The following is a 13948-nucleotide window of genomic DNA, read 5'->3' on the forward strand; positions in this document are numbered from 1 at the left end:
CTGTCTAGAGATCAAAGAAACAGGCACCCATTTCAAGACGGCTTGAAACACATGCTCGCCGGTGCCGCTGTATGTCTGCAACAGGTCGGCCTTCAACAGAGCTAACGATGGCGTGGTTTGAAAACGGCATAAAGACGCGTGCCCGGACGCGGCATTTCGCAGATGTGACCCAAAGCGTGGAAGCGGAGCTGCTTTTACCCTTTTGGCTGAGCCCACCACGGCCCCTGGCGTGCGGCCATCACTCACGGTTCGAGGGAGTGATTTTCCAGGGGGGTGCAGCCGCCCCCCCTTGCCCCCCCCCCCCCCCTCCGGACGCCCATGCAGAATAGTGAGAATGACCACCATTCTGTAGAAGACGTGAATTGCTTTAGACGGAATGCAGAACGTGCGTGCAAATTAGTGCTGCGATATCGACTTTACCGATGGAGAGTGCATGGCTGAGAAACAGCTCGCACGCGCTAACCCGCTAGCCAAAACAACCTGCCCCCATGTATTCACATGTATTCACACCAATGCAAATATGACAAATTAAAGTCACCTCTAGCGATCTGGAGTTCTGGGAAACCTCAGAACTAATTTCGCAAAGGGTTTGCAACGTGCTCAGATCCGAAATGTTCCAAAGTTTATGAAGAATTTTGTAGCGTATCTGTACACATATTGATTCAACGGTGTTATAGTTAATTTCTAATAACGATTATCTTAAGGAAGAATATGCCTGCAGGAAGACGCCCTCGCCAAGACAGGATATGTCTTTCCCATAAGCAGTTAATTCTTTAGGGAACGCCTCACTGTCACGAATTGATGCATCCAGCCAGATTCGGCGCTGAATACTATGGTTGCCTTTATGAACTCCGATACACCGGCAAACTCAACAATTTTATTTACAATACTTCTGCTATCGATCATCACGGCAACTAAGTACCGTCGGAGACTTTTCCTTATCTTAGGGCGTCATCGTTTCACGACCGTGACAATTTCTTCTTTTTCTTTGTCTCGTGTGAATGTCTTTCGTTAACCATAAGTTTATCATAAGTTTATCATAATTTAGCCTTGTCTTCTTACAGTCGTCTTCCCCTTGAACTGCGTATTCCCACAAACGCTTCCGTCCTATGTATCTGGCGAATAATCTTGATCCGTGTTGCAAGAGGATCCCCTTAACTTTTTCGTGCTACTCAAGACTTCTTGCTTTTCCTTATACGAGGCAAAATTTTGTAGTATAATAGGTCGTACAGTCCTGTCAGTGTAACGATCAACCAGCTCACTCAGTTTTACTATTTTTTACTTTTTATGGCTAGGGTTCAAGGCTGTCGCCGTTCGTCCCCTCCGCAGTTTTTTTTTTTTTTTTGTTCCTTCATGCGGGTTTGTAGGCATGTGGCAAAACAGAAGGCGCTGCGGAAAGCGTTGTGCAGACGACGCGACGCCAAGGCTACGCCCAACCTTCTCCCGTCAGTCAGAACGATGCACCAATGGAGTGCCTTTAGCGAAAGTAACCCCCCATGACGTCAAGGGGGTTCAGAGTAGTGGGGCGGGGACGTTTTTGTTGAAGGAAAGAACGAGCGGGCTTTGATTTGAATTTTTGCAGCTTTTCGGGGCGCGAATGGCTCTAGTAATTTGCAGAGGTTATCTTCGATGCCTCATCTATGCAGTGGGCTTGTTTTTCAAAAATGTCCAGACCCTGGTCAGTGGCCCTTTAACACGGCGTATGTCTTCTCGGAAGCAAGAGCAAGTAGAGCAGCGTCGTTTCTCGACGTCTCAGACCACTCGGACATCGCCGCAGAGTCTCGCGCTGCATGCTCTATAATTGGCAGCTTCCCGTGCGTGTTGCAAATCGTCGTATTCGTAACGTTCATTTATGCGTTCGTACTGCACTTCAAAACGATCGGCGCCAGTAGCATTGGTGCCGTGGCCGTGCGGCCGTGCATGACACTAAACTAAAAGCTGAAAAAGTGGCGAGGAATTCCGAGTACGTTGTCCATTTCCCGGCTGATGACGGCGGCCGCTCCAGCGGCGATAGCAGCTGGACATACCAAGCTCGCAACCCAGCTCAGAAAGCAGAGGCGGCGGCAGCCAAGCGACCTGGCCGATATCCGAGGCAGGCAGGCAAAGTAAATGGACCGCGGAAGGGAATTCGACATTTTATTAATGCAAAAGCACTAACGTAACGTCATCAGCTCTTGACGTCATAAACTAGAAATGGTACAGAGAAAGGCAGTTCGTTTCATATTCAATTCATACCGCAGATTAGATTCACCTTCGCCTCTAATGAGTGCTAACAACATTTTGACCTTAGAAAGCAGAAGAAAGATTTCCAGGCTGCGGTTTCTGTATCGGCTCTGCAATCACCAACTTGGTATCAACGCGCGATTGTTCATTCATCCACGTGAGGGTCGTCAAACTCGGCACTCCCATCTTTACAACCTGGAACCAATCTTTGCGCGTACTAACAGATTTAAGAACTCATTTTTTCCATGCACTGTCTCCCAATGGATGCACTCCCAATAGAAGTTTCTTCCGCGCATGATGTAAATGTTTTCGAAGAACGTGTACGAAAAGTTCTGGGTTGATGTTTCTCTTCGCTTTTGCTGATTCATTTCTTTTTCCTTCTTTTTCTGTGTTTGCACTGCATGCTGCGCGTTTTATACTATTTGATTGCTTATGATTGCTTGTGTTGCTTTTTTGTGATTGCTTGCTAATGGTGGCGCTGAATTGCGTTTACTTATGACTTGTATTGCCCTCCTGCTTGGTCTTCAATGACTGCAGTATGTTTTAAATAAATAAATAAATACAAAAGTGGCGTGGTGAAGTATACAGGGTGTTTCACTTAACTCAATTTTTAAAGATAGGCTTTCTGAGTTAGAAGAACGCTTTTTCGACATGGCACAGCATTGTCAACGATGTAGTACATCAGAATGCAGCTAAGGTGCGCTGACTAGTCGGCTGGTTAGCTAATATTGAATAGTGAACTTTTTAACTATTACTGTTAGGCTCCTTAATTACTGAGAGGCGTGTAGCCCACCATAAGTAATATCCGTACCAATTTTTAGAATTTCGAAGAGGCGGTTACCCTCGGTGCTGTGGCCCATCAAATTTTGGCTTCATCGTGCCAAAATACATGTGCTTTCGAGAAGCGTATACAGGCAAAGCAACTCCTCCAGTGCACGTAACTCGTCGAAGCAGCCAAAATTTGTTGGGTCACAGCGCTAAGGGTAACCACGTTCTAGAAATTCGAAGAACTGATATGGATATTATTTACGGCGTTCTGGACGCTTCTCAGTAATTAGGGAGCCTAACAGTAATAATTAAAAGTTTAGTATTAAATAATAATTAACCAACCTGCTGGCTAGCACTTCTTAGCTTATTCTGATGTACTACACCGCTGACAATGCTGTGCCGAAAAAAGCGCTCTTCTAGTTCAAAAAGCCTATTTTTAAAAATTATGTAAAATCAAAGGTAAACACCCGTATAACGTCAATGATTAAACAATATTGAGTCAGAGTCATTAGTCATCGGTCATTAACATCAGCCATTAATTAACAACCCTGATTAACGGACATAGTTAACGACACTAAATAATGATTAGAATTAATTTCAGTAACTAACGTTGTTAATTGACGAGATCAATTAATTGCTCATTACTGGGGCTAATTAGTGAGACCATATGACTTGAGTGAGACCATGAGACCATGTGTCTCGACGACTTTGTCAGCCCACTCCACATCCAAAGCTTGCCTTCTGGGGTCAGAGCTGGCTAGCACGGTCTCCCACCGCTCTAGAGAAGGAGCGGTAACTAGATCCGGATAAATGCGCGCGAGGAGTGATGTGCGTATCGATCTCGTCTGTAGACGACGCCACGTAACCTCTTGTTCTTTAGTCAGGCTTTTTTTCGGAGGGGAGAAAGTTCTCTCTAGTTTAAAATTATTGGTGAGATCATGATATTTGATCATGGAGTCCTTCGTGAAATTCAGCGGCTCTTGAGTTAAACGGTTAAACGCGGGAAATACATGATACATGCAGCCTGTCACGTTATCGAGAGTGGGTAATATGTGGATACCTACTCTCGAGGAGGAGGAGGTAAAATTTATTAAAGAAGAGGTCTTACGCGCTGGTTGGGGTGATGCTCCCCTTCCCTCGGTGGGCTCCTCTTCTAGGCCGGACGCCAGGTGGCCGACCGACGATGTCGTTCGGCGACCTCTTCGGCCCGCTCTGTAACACGGAGTTGAACCTCCGGGTCCGAGCTGAGCAGCGCGGCCTCTTACTGCGAGTGGGTAGTAGCTGCAGACTGTGCGATAGCTTGTCTTGATTACATGAGTATAGGATGAGCTGCCGCCAACTGACTTGTGTTTTACGTAGAGATCTATGTGGTTCTGGGAAGATTTGTCTTTCTTTCTTGAAGTGGGTGGTAATTTATTTGTAGGTTGCCACTCGCTCCTTGGCCGACCTGAGCTCGGGGTAGCGCACCTGCCGGTTAACCACGAATCCTCGGGCAAATTGGTGCGCCGCCTCGTTCCCAGGATGGTCCGAATGGGCGGTGACCCAGATCAATGTGATCTGCCGGGTATTGGAGATTTTTTTGTAAGATTTTGATGGCTGCGGAGTGGGCCCTTCCTTTTGCAAAATTTCGAATTGCGGTTTTAGAGTCACTGATGATGCATTTGGCAGTGGTAATGGCTAAAGCTATGGCAGCTTCTTCGGCCTCCTCCGGAAATATTGCTTTATCGATTGTCGCCGATGCAAGGGGAGAAATGATCGACAACTACCAGGGAAAAAGCGTCTCTCTGCGCATGTTCTGCCACGTCCACGTGCGCCGTGCCTTTCTGAACTGAAAATTTTTCGTGAAGTTTTTGTGCCCTAACCCTTCTTCTGTCCGTATCGTAGTGTGGATGCACGTTTTTGGGCAAAGGAGGGACTATTAAGTGTTCGTGCACGTGTCTTGGAATTGGCAAGGTGTGTGCACGGATTCTTTCATATTGTATTCCTGCTTTGTTTAGGATAAAACGTCCCGTTTCAGTGGCTGATAATCTTTCGTATTACGCGGTGAGGTGTGCTTCCATCATTTCCGCTAAGGTGTTATGAATTCCTGACTGTAGTAGTTTTTCATTTGGGGTATGACGAGGGAGGTTGAGCGCAATTTTGTAGGACTGTCTAATTAGAAAATCCAGGTCGTCTCTTTCTCTGACTGTTGGTGTAGAGTAGATGACTCTGCTAAGAACGAAGGCATTAGTTTCCTGGTCCCGGCTTCTTTAACTCCTCCTCGCCTATTCGCGATGCGTCTGATGAGGAGGGAGATTTGGTTGACGGCGTTTCTCAGTTTCTTAATTAGTGTGTCGTTTTTTTTTTGGTTTAACTGTATCAGCATTTCCAAGTTTCTTAGTGGTTTCACTTCTGGGATGGCTGCGCCTTCCGCGTAGATTTTGATCTCAGGCGCTTTATTCTTTCTTTGACGCTTTGGGTGTAGGATGAGGACTTAGATTTGGGAGGTGAGGGGGGGGGGGGGGAAACATGCAAGCCCTGCGGCTTGTGCCTCCTCTACTAATACATCCGCCGCTTGTTGTAGCGTATAGTGCCGATACGCCCCTTGATGGTCCAAAGGGGGATATCGTCCGCGTACAAAGAGTGTTCTAGGTCTGGGATTTCTGCGATTTCGTGTGCCATTTTGATGAAGGTTATATTGAATAATAAGGGAGAGAGGACCGATCCTTGCGGCGTTCCTCTGTCTCCTAAACTGAAGGTGTCGGATTTGATGGTGCCAATTTGAATATTAGCTGTTTTATCGGAGAGAAAGTCCTTGATGTAGTTAAACGCTCCTTCGCCTACATTCAACGATGAAAGAGATTCTAGGATTGCTTTGTGTTTGACGTTATCAAACGGTTTGGTTAAATCTAGAGCTAGGATTGCCCTGATGCTCCTTTCTTGCTTCTCGGAAACCTAGACGACGCTTACATCACAGCCCTCACGGACTTTGCGAACGAGTGTTGGAGGGAGGGAAAACTCCCAGCGTCTTGGAAACATGCCATCGTTAAATTTATCCCAAAACCGGACAAAAAGCTCGCGCTCGAAAACCTCAGACCTATTTCGCTTACTTCTTGCATAGGAAAACTGATAGAACACGTCATACTAGACAGACTCCAGTCCCACATGCACGAAGATATTTTCTATCCACACACTACGGTCGGCTATAGACCACATTTATCAACACAGGATACGATGCTCAGACTAGCAAACGAAGACCTACTATCAGCGTCAAATGAAATGCGAACAAAGCACCTGAAACGCGAGCACAAAAAATCAAGGATATTACAGGCTGGAGGTGAAATACAGGCGTGGCCTCTTAACCTTTCATAAGAGCGGCCTTTTCGGCTTCGATGGGAAAATCAACTGCTCATGCATTTTGCCTCCCTAGTATAATATCTGCGAGTTTTGTTGTTCGCGTTTCAATTGGCTTGTTCGTGTTTCAATTGACGCTGACAGTACCTACTCTCGAGAACGTGACAGGATGCAATTCTTGTATTTCCCGCGTTTAACCGTTTAACTCAAAAGCCGCTGAGTGGCGCCTCGAGCGTGCCAACCGCCGCGCCAACAAGTGGTGGCAGTGTGCACTCAAAGCAACCAAAACAAAGAAGAAACAAACCGAAACACGCTGGAGGAGGGGAAAAGCTTGTCAGCTTTCCCGTCTCGGCCTCGCCTTTGTGCCGATCGCTGAGGACATGTGACACGAGAAGCATCGATATGCTTTGACATTGTGAGTTCTGTCGAGCCGTTTAATTCGATGCAACTGCTGAGTTCTTGTACATTATGGGTGCGCGAAATTCCCAGATGAAAGAATTTCGCTGCTGTGATCTGTCAGTGGCCGCTCTGTGATGCATGCGCTGCACGGAGGAAGGCGTCTTCCCTGCGCGAGCGTTAGTAAGGATTCTGATAAAATAGGCTTTACCGAATGGACATACGTATACATTCATATAACGCATGTGCAATTAGCGTTGCACCTAGATATTTATTTTCACGGTCTAGATTACGAGCGGCAGTTCATTCGATCACGGTAATGTGAATGCTTTGAACAACGTGGTTGACGATGGGGTAGCTGTGGCAATCGTGATGCTGCCGTTTTGAGCGCTCATCTGAAGGGGGTGATATTGCTTGTTAGTAGATTATTAGCAGATATCTAGATATAGATTAGTAGATATGTACATTATTTTACTTGAGAACTTAAGCTCAGTTCGTCCCGTTTGAACACTCGAGATGTTCTTGTGTTGGAACGATATGAGTTGTACTAAAAAAAAAAATGTTTGTGTTTGTCTTTCAGCCGTAGAATGGCCTGATCGCATAGATTGATCTCGAAAAAAACAGCCTTGGCCGCATTGGTGCTCCTGACAAAAGTCATGCCAACCAAGGTGCGAAAGTTTCCTTTGGGTATTTTGAAGAAATGTGGCTGCTTTGGTAATGAATGCTAAAATACTGCAAACGAGTTTTATTCTTGCACATATTTTCGTCAGTGACCATATTGTGGTATAAAGTAGGGGGTAGTGATCTTGCAGAACAGGGGCCATGTTAGTCTCCTGTCCCAAAACCTGCAGAAACCAATGCTCTTTATTGTAATTTACTTTGCTAGTAGACATAATTGTAAAGAGGATTACTAGTTTGATTTTTTTTCTTGGTTGGTTTGTTACCATATTTCATCTCATCAGCCGGTGAATGCAGCATAGCCTTGTGTCTGGGAAGTATGTTTGTAAGTAAAACAAGTGTGGTGTTACATGAAGCCAAGGAAAAGTTTATTTGCTTAAAGAAAGCTGTTCTGCTTGTGCTTCGGAGGGATACAGTCCTGAACTAAAGCAGGGTGGGGTGTTTTGAAGGCTTTTAGTGCACTGCTTTCATGGGCACTGTCCGTGGTGTTAGTAGGAGATGCAAATCGGCTGCCATTCTTCCTCAAATAGAACTGAACAATAATTTTATTCACGCTTCGTCTTGAGGAGTCTCGTAATTCTCTATATGTTGCAAACATCTGTACGGAGAGATTACTTACAATTCAAATTGTCATTTTGCCCAATTCCTAGTACAACTACTGTTGCACTGCAATCATATATTCAAGTCTACAGACTGCGCGACCTACCTTTCCATGTAAATGAGACAAAATTTCTTTGGGCAGTTGACAGCTGTTAATTTGTTGAATTTTGGAATATTTAGAAGCTTCAGTAGTACTTGAGTGCAACCACCACTTATGCCATCCCTGAAGCTGTAGACCTCTGTGAGGTTTGTCCTCACCTTTCAGGATCTTTTGATCTTTAGAGAAGCCCTAAGGAACCGGTATACAATTGACGAGCAAACCATGTAGCCTGGTTACTTCTGGCTAAGATTTTGCATATGTTATTTGTATTTTGTGGAAAACTGATCAATATTTCAAAGTTTAAATTTCCCTTCTATGCAGGGTGCTCATCTTTGGGATGCAAAGGAAGAAAAACGTGAATGTGATGATGTGAAGTGTGAGCAGGGTCTCATTTCTAGAAACCCTGGAAACTGCAGTGGTGTTTCACAGCAACTCTTGTGCTCCATCTGCAAAAAGACCTTTAGCCGAAAATATCACTTGGCAAGGCACCTGCAAAATGCTGTGTGCTCGGGGGAACAAGGACTTTCTTTGCCATGCCCTACGTGTGGTAAAGTTTTTTCTTCGAAGGTAAGTGCACATTTAGCACCATCGACCACAACTCCTTGCATTGTGGTCTATCAACCAATAATATGCTGATTGAAACTGTCCTGATGCTATTATTATGAAATGGAAGGTGCCACATGGTGTTTGAGCACTCTTTGTACCCAGCTGCTACACTTCGAGGAGTCATTAAACCGGCAGATAACTGATGTTTCACTACATTGCAAGCAGTAGAGATCCATAGCTCCTCCTGAGCATTTTATAATCGATTTACATCTTAATTTTTGTTACCTGATACGCTCAGCTGTGCTTTTTTATTCTGGCTGTTAACAGTTCTAACATGTGATTTCAGGCAAAACTGGACCACCACATCAAAACGCACAGCATAGCATCTGACAGTAATCGGAAGTCTTCGCTAAAGCGCTTCAAGTGCAACCATTGTGGCCGACTCCTGTGGTCGCGATCCCAATTGGAGATTCATAAGCGAACACACACGGGTGAGCGTCCTTTCAAGTGCGACGAATGTTCCAAGGCATTCGTCTCCTTAGGTGCCCTGAACAAGCACAAGCTCTGCCACTCGGAAGAGAAGCCTTTCACCTGCCCGCATTGCCCTGCTAGGTTTTCCCTGAAAGGAACGCTCAATAGGCACATTCCCACCCATACTGGTGTTCGCACCCACAAGTGCCCTCACTGCTCTAAGGACTTCATCCAGGCAGTGGCACTCCGGGCACACCTTGTTACTCATACGGGTGTCGATGGCTTTCCTTGCCACATATGTGGCCACGTTTTCTCACGCAAAGCTCGCATGAAGGAACATGTGCTCTGTGTTCATGAGGGCCAGCGGCACTTTGAGTGTGCCACATGTGGCAAGAAGTTTTCTCGCAAAGACGATCTCCTCACACATCAAGAGCTGCGACATGGCTTAGTCAGGAAGCTCCTGGGTGGTCTTAACCCGGCATGGAGCAGCTTGGCGCTCCTAACGGCAGGTTCAGACAATTCATCTTCTCCTAGGGCTTTTGCTCAAGATGTATGCTTAGAAGGCTCTGTGATAGCTCATTGTCCTGCATCAGAAATGTCACCTGGCCGAGATGATGCGCCAGCCGACATGAACATTGGGGAGCGGGAATGCAAAATGATCACCGATCGAAAGCATGTCAGATGTAATGCATTCCACCAAACTCAAAACACTGAGAGTCACCCACTTGCGAAAGAGTCATGCATCACGCAATTAAGAAAGAAAAAGCTGTGCACTGAAAAGTCATTTGTAGGCGTGCACACTACAGAGAACCACACCTTCAAACAGAAACAGCCACTTGACTCTGATGTGTCCTGTCACTCACTGCATGGCGACAGCATTTGTCTCAAAACTGAAAATCAGCGAGTTGAGCCAGGGGAGGATTGTGATGATCTCAAAAGTCGCGTGCAGGAGCTCCTCTGCTTTCTCATTGAAAAACCAATACTCAAGCAGTTGGGTTGGCCCAATGCAAATCTTTGTGACCTCTTGGAAGCCGTCATTCGCCATTGTGGCTGTAGTCCATCACAGTCTCGTTATGATTCACTTGCAGACAGGCTGAGGGAAAATTGCAAGGTACTCTTTACACAGGTCCTTGAAGATGATGTTGCTGGGAAACTCCTCGATAGTGATGAGACTGTCGATGCAGTACTGGATAAAGTTCTTCAGTTGGCAAGGTTGGGCTAACCTTCATTTCTTAGTCGGAGTCCAAGTATACATAATGCTGTGCAAGAAATGTGGCAGTGACTTGTAATATGGGAAGCCATATCAGCTACGACTTGTAGCCTGTACTGGAATGTACAGAAACCTTGATGAATACGAAGCTTATTCCACTCTAATTGAGCTTAAGTAATATCTCCTGTGATTGTTTATGTTTTCTGTGTTTTTGTCCTCTTTGACAATAATTTTGAGAAGCAGTGAAAGGTTTCTGATCACAGGATCTTAGGGAAATGTTCTGTATAAATGATCTTTTTTACGTTAATCTTCATGGAACATATTACAGTGACTAGTTCTTCCTCAGGCAGATGTAAAACAGAGGCTCTGCTTTACTTGTGCTGGCAGTTCGAATATTTGTTCAGGCTACATTGTAGCTCAGCAATATGTTTGCTGCAGTACTGGTGAGCACTTAATTCTTTGTGGATTGATGTCCTGTGTGTAACAGTCCCAGTGTAAAGTCAGTGTCAATAGCATTCCTTCTACATTCCTTTTGTGCTGGTAGTTCATGAAAGCAGATATGCTTTGGATTCCTGTCACCTGTGTCAACTAGGCATAGGTATTTTGTTTAAATATTACGCTAAAGTTGCGAAGTGCATTTAATTTTTGCAGCGCAACCAGTGTACTTATTTTAGTGCTGAAACCCCCAATACGGGCATTGCTTACTTATTTCCATACTTGAATCGAGCACACCACTATAAAGCTTTAGCTAGATCTCTAGTTCACACCTTGTTCACACAAAGCAGTGTGTTATTACCATACCCATTCCAAGTGCATTGCAAGCATTTTACTCGATCATGTGTACACATCAACGATTTGCTGCTGACACAGGCTATTTACAAGACTGTGTTGTGCTCATTCCTTATTATTCTCTTTTTGTTTTGCAGTCTCTGTATCCCAAGTGCCATGTCAGGAGTAGCCGAGTCATAAACTTATTAAAAAAAGTTACTTTCCACGACGCTAGTCTGCAGTGTACCATGCAGATAGCTATCTTAAACTGAGTACTTTCAGTAAAACGTGAATGCAACAAGCATTTCATACTTAGCATTTTTGTTTGTTTGTTTGTCCTTGAAGTGAACAGCCAGTACTGGAATAGTCTCTGCAGACGCAGCGTGTAAAATTGTTTTGAGGTGTAAATTGTCTGCCAGAGCCTGTTTTCTTAACTTAGTAACTTGTTGATGTCACTGTGTTAATGATGACACATTGGCAGGTAGAGCGTTGTTTTAGCTTGGTACATTTTTGGTGAGCACAAACGCAAGCACATTTGTGGGAAATAACCTGGTCCACTCTTGGTCCAGCTGCTTGTGGTCATCGCCTCGTGTCGGCTTTGTCTTGCATGGAAGTGATGGGAAATGTATAAAGCTGATCTCTGCCGGGTTAAATTCTTTCTTGTCATCATAATTTGAACTTGTGCCAATGCCTTTTCTTATGAATGATGAAAGCCTTTGTGCTACAACTCCCGACTTATTGTGAATCAACCTGTCATTGCCATTTACATTGTAGTAGATAAAGAGTGTGCATTGTCCATTTCAACATGAAACTTAGGTGAGGTGTGCTCTGCGATATGGGAAGTTGGTAACACTTATTTACCAGGTGCGTTGCTCACATTTAACTCAGCGTGGAAAACCATTATGTTAGATGAAAATTCATGGTAGTCATTGTAGAATCGAAGTTACAACTGCAGGAAAACTTGTTTAATCTTTCCTGTCATTCCTACCAGTTTGTGGAAATAACACGGTCCTGCTGCAAAACTGGGTGTGTTTGCATCACTGTTTAAAATGCGATAGCGTTTATTGGGGTTTTCATTCGCATTTATGCAACTACATTTTCAGGAGGTGCTTGAGCACCCATGGTGGTCAAAACCTTGACGAAAATAGCATAACTAATGCCACGTGTCACTCAGTGTTCTAGCCAAAACATTTGCATTGTCTAAAATGATGTGTGCTGGTTGATAATGGGATACTGTTGGGGTGGCGAGGTTTGTGTGGGTGACCGATTGAAAGCTGCTGGCCCCTGAAATGAATGGGGTGGAAGCCGAAGGACAAGCTTTAAGAAAGGAGATATGCGGCAACTTCCTAGCAGTTAGGCCTGTCAACTGGCACCATCTGGGCCGCTATCACTGTCCTCTTGCAGATAGATGAGGGAGAGTAGACTGAAGTGAAATGAGTAAGTGGAAAGAATGGACCTGTGTCGCAGCTCCTCATGCACTGAAACAACCAAAACGGCTGCATGAAATACAGCCTTCCACCTACCCATTATGGCTCCTCTTCCTATTGCTTCTTTTACTCCCACCTTCCTCCCTTCCCTTATGGCGTGTGCTCCATGGAGCATGGAGGGAAAAAGTTTTTTCCTCCATTCCACTGAGATAGGAGACAATGACTGCGCCATTTCCTTTCCTCAAAAACCATTTTTTTTTTCATTCCGTGAGGAGAGGGATGAGGAGGGCAGACTCTCTCCCGTTTTCTTTTCCCTCCACCCTTTTACCTCAATTTATATAGTTCCGGTTTCCGCCGAGAATCGCTGCGCCTTTCTATAATATTTACATACTCCCCTTCCGGGATGTGCGATGGTTTAAGGCAGTTGATTATGATCGGACGCAGTGCGGTCCCCCAGAAACACGCGTTTGCGGCCGCTCTTCACATGACAGTCAGTGTATCCAGGATCAGTTAGGGAGAATTAGCATACCGGAGATGTATACCTTTTTTGCGTACAAAAGCTGCGCAGGCGCAGTACTGGCAAGCGTGTGGGCGGGTAGGACCACTGCACGTGCGCAACAAGCGTGCGTTCCGGTATGCTAATTCTCCTTAACAGAGACTGTTAGCTTCGCGCGTACTGCTACTGCCTACCCCTTATCGCGCGCCGCCATTGCGCATGCGTAGATCGCCTTGAGGCCACCAGGTGCTGGCGAGCTGCGCACGCCTGCATGCCGCGTCAGGACCAGTCGGCGCGTCTACTCCGGAAGTAACGGTACGCACTATGCTAAAACATTTTGATAAGATGGGCGTCTAAATGAAACCCACATAAGCGGCATCTGCTCCTAGATAAATGCTATCGCATTTGGACCCCATTAGGTAGAGTAATTGTGTCCAGCGTTGAGTGCCATCTTTTCTGTACATTTGTTGTCTTGATGTATGCGCCATCCGAGTGATCTTGTACGTGCCGATATCGATATACATATGGTTTGTCCTGGTAACGTTGAATGTATACGTAAACCCTGTGACGTCACTCTATCGATGCTGTAAGTGGGCTGAGAATCGAGCAGGTCTTCTGTGATATTGATGATCAAATTGTACTTCTTGAAATAAACCATTTTTTTCTCCCAGCATTGCAGAGAGATTTTTCTCGTTTGGAGTAGTTGTTATCGCTGCATGGTGTTACGACCGCGCTGTATACAACAAAAGGGTTTCGCTGATTTGTTTGATACGAAAGGACGGCGCCAGTTAGCTACCATTTCAAGGAAAAGCGCACGAAAATAAAAATCTGCACCGCGCAATACGACCACGCCTTGCACGCGTTGCGCAGTTTCTTCCCAAGGCTCCTCCAGTTGCGTTAACGTCATGAGCCAAGTATTCTTCGAGATAACG

At 45.3% G+C, this 13948-nt stretch overlaps 1 protein-coding gene across 2 annotated transcripts; it reads left to right on the top strand.

The window, feature by feature from the left end:
* The first annotated feature begins 6628 nt into the window (after positions 1 to 6628).
* Positions 6629 to 13689, top strand: LOC149339752 (uncharacterized). Of its 2 annotated transcripts, XM_089548420.1 has the most exons (5): positions 6629 to 6739; positions 7301 to 7388; positions 8420 to 8665; positions 8991 to 9135; positions 11252 to 13689. In XM_089548420.1, the coding sequence occupies exons 2-5, from the start codon at positions 7377 to 7379 to the stop codon at positions 11281 to 11283; spliced, it is 435 nt and encodes a 144-aa protein (XP_089404546.1). In that variant the 5' UTR covers positions 6629 to 6739; positions 7301 to 7376; the 3' UTR covers positions 11284 to 13689. The 2 variants fall into 2 exon arrangements, with proteins under 2 accessions (XP_089404546.1, XP_089404545.1); XM_089548419.1 differs by having other exon boundaries at positions 8991 to 13689.
* The last annotated feature ends 259 nt before the right edge of the window (positions 13690 to 13948 follow it).

The sequence above is a fragment of the Amblyomma mixtum genome, chromosome 6 (assembly GCF_055824585.1).
Source record: "Amblyomma mixtum isolate Tamu chromosome 6, ASM5582458v1, whole genome shotgun sequence".
In the NCBI taxonomy this organism is placed as follows: Eukaryota; Metazoa; Arthropoda; class Arachnida; order Ixodida; family Ixodidae; genus Amblyomma; species Amblyomma mixtum.

Bases quoted from the DNA above. Each gene is read 5' to 3' on its own strand.
- LOC149339752 (XM_089548419.1), top strand. The intron at 8,666-8,990 runs GTAAGTGCACAT...ATGTGATTTCAG, and splicing joins GTAAAGTTTTTTCTTCGAAG to GCAAAACTGGACCACCACAT.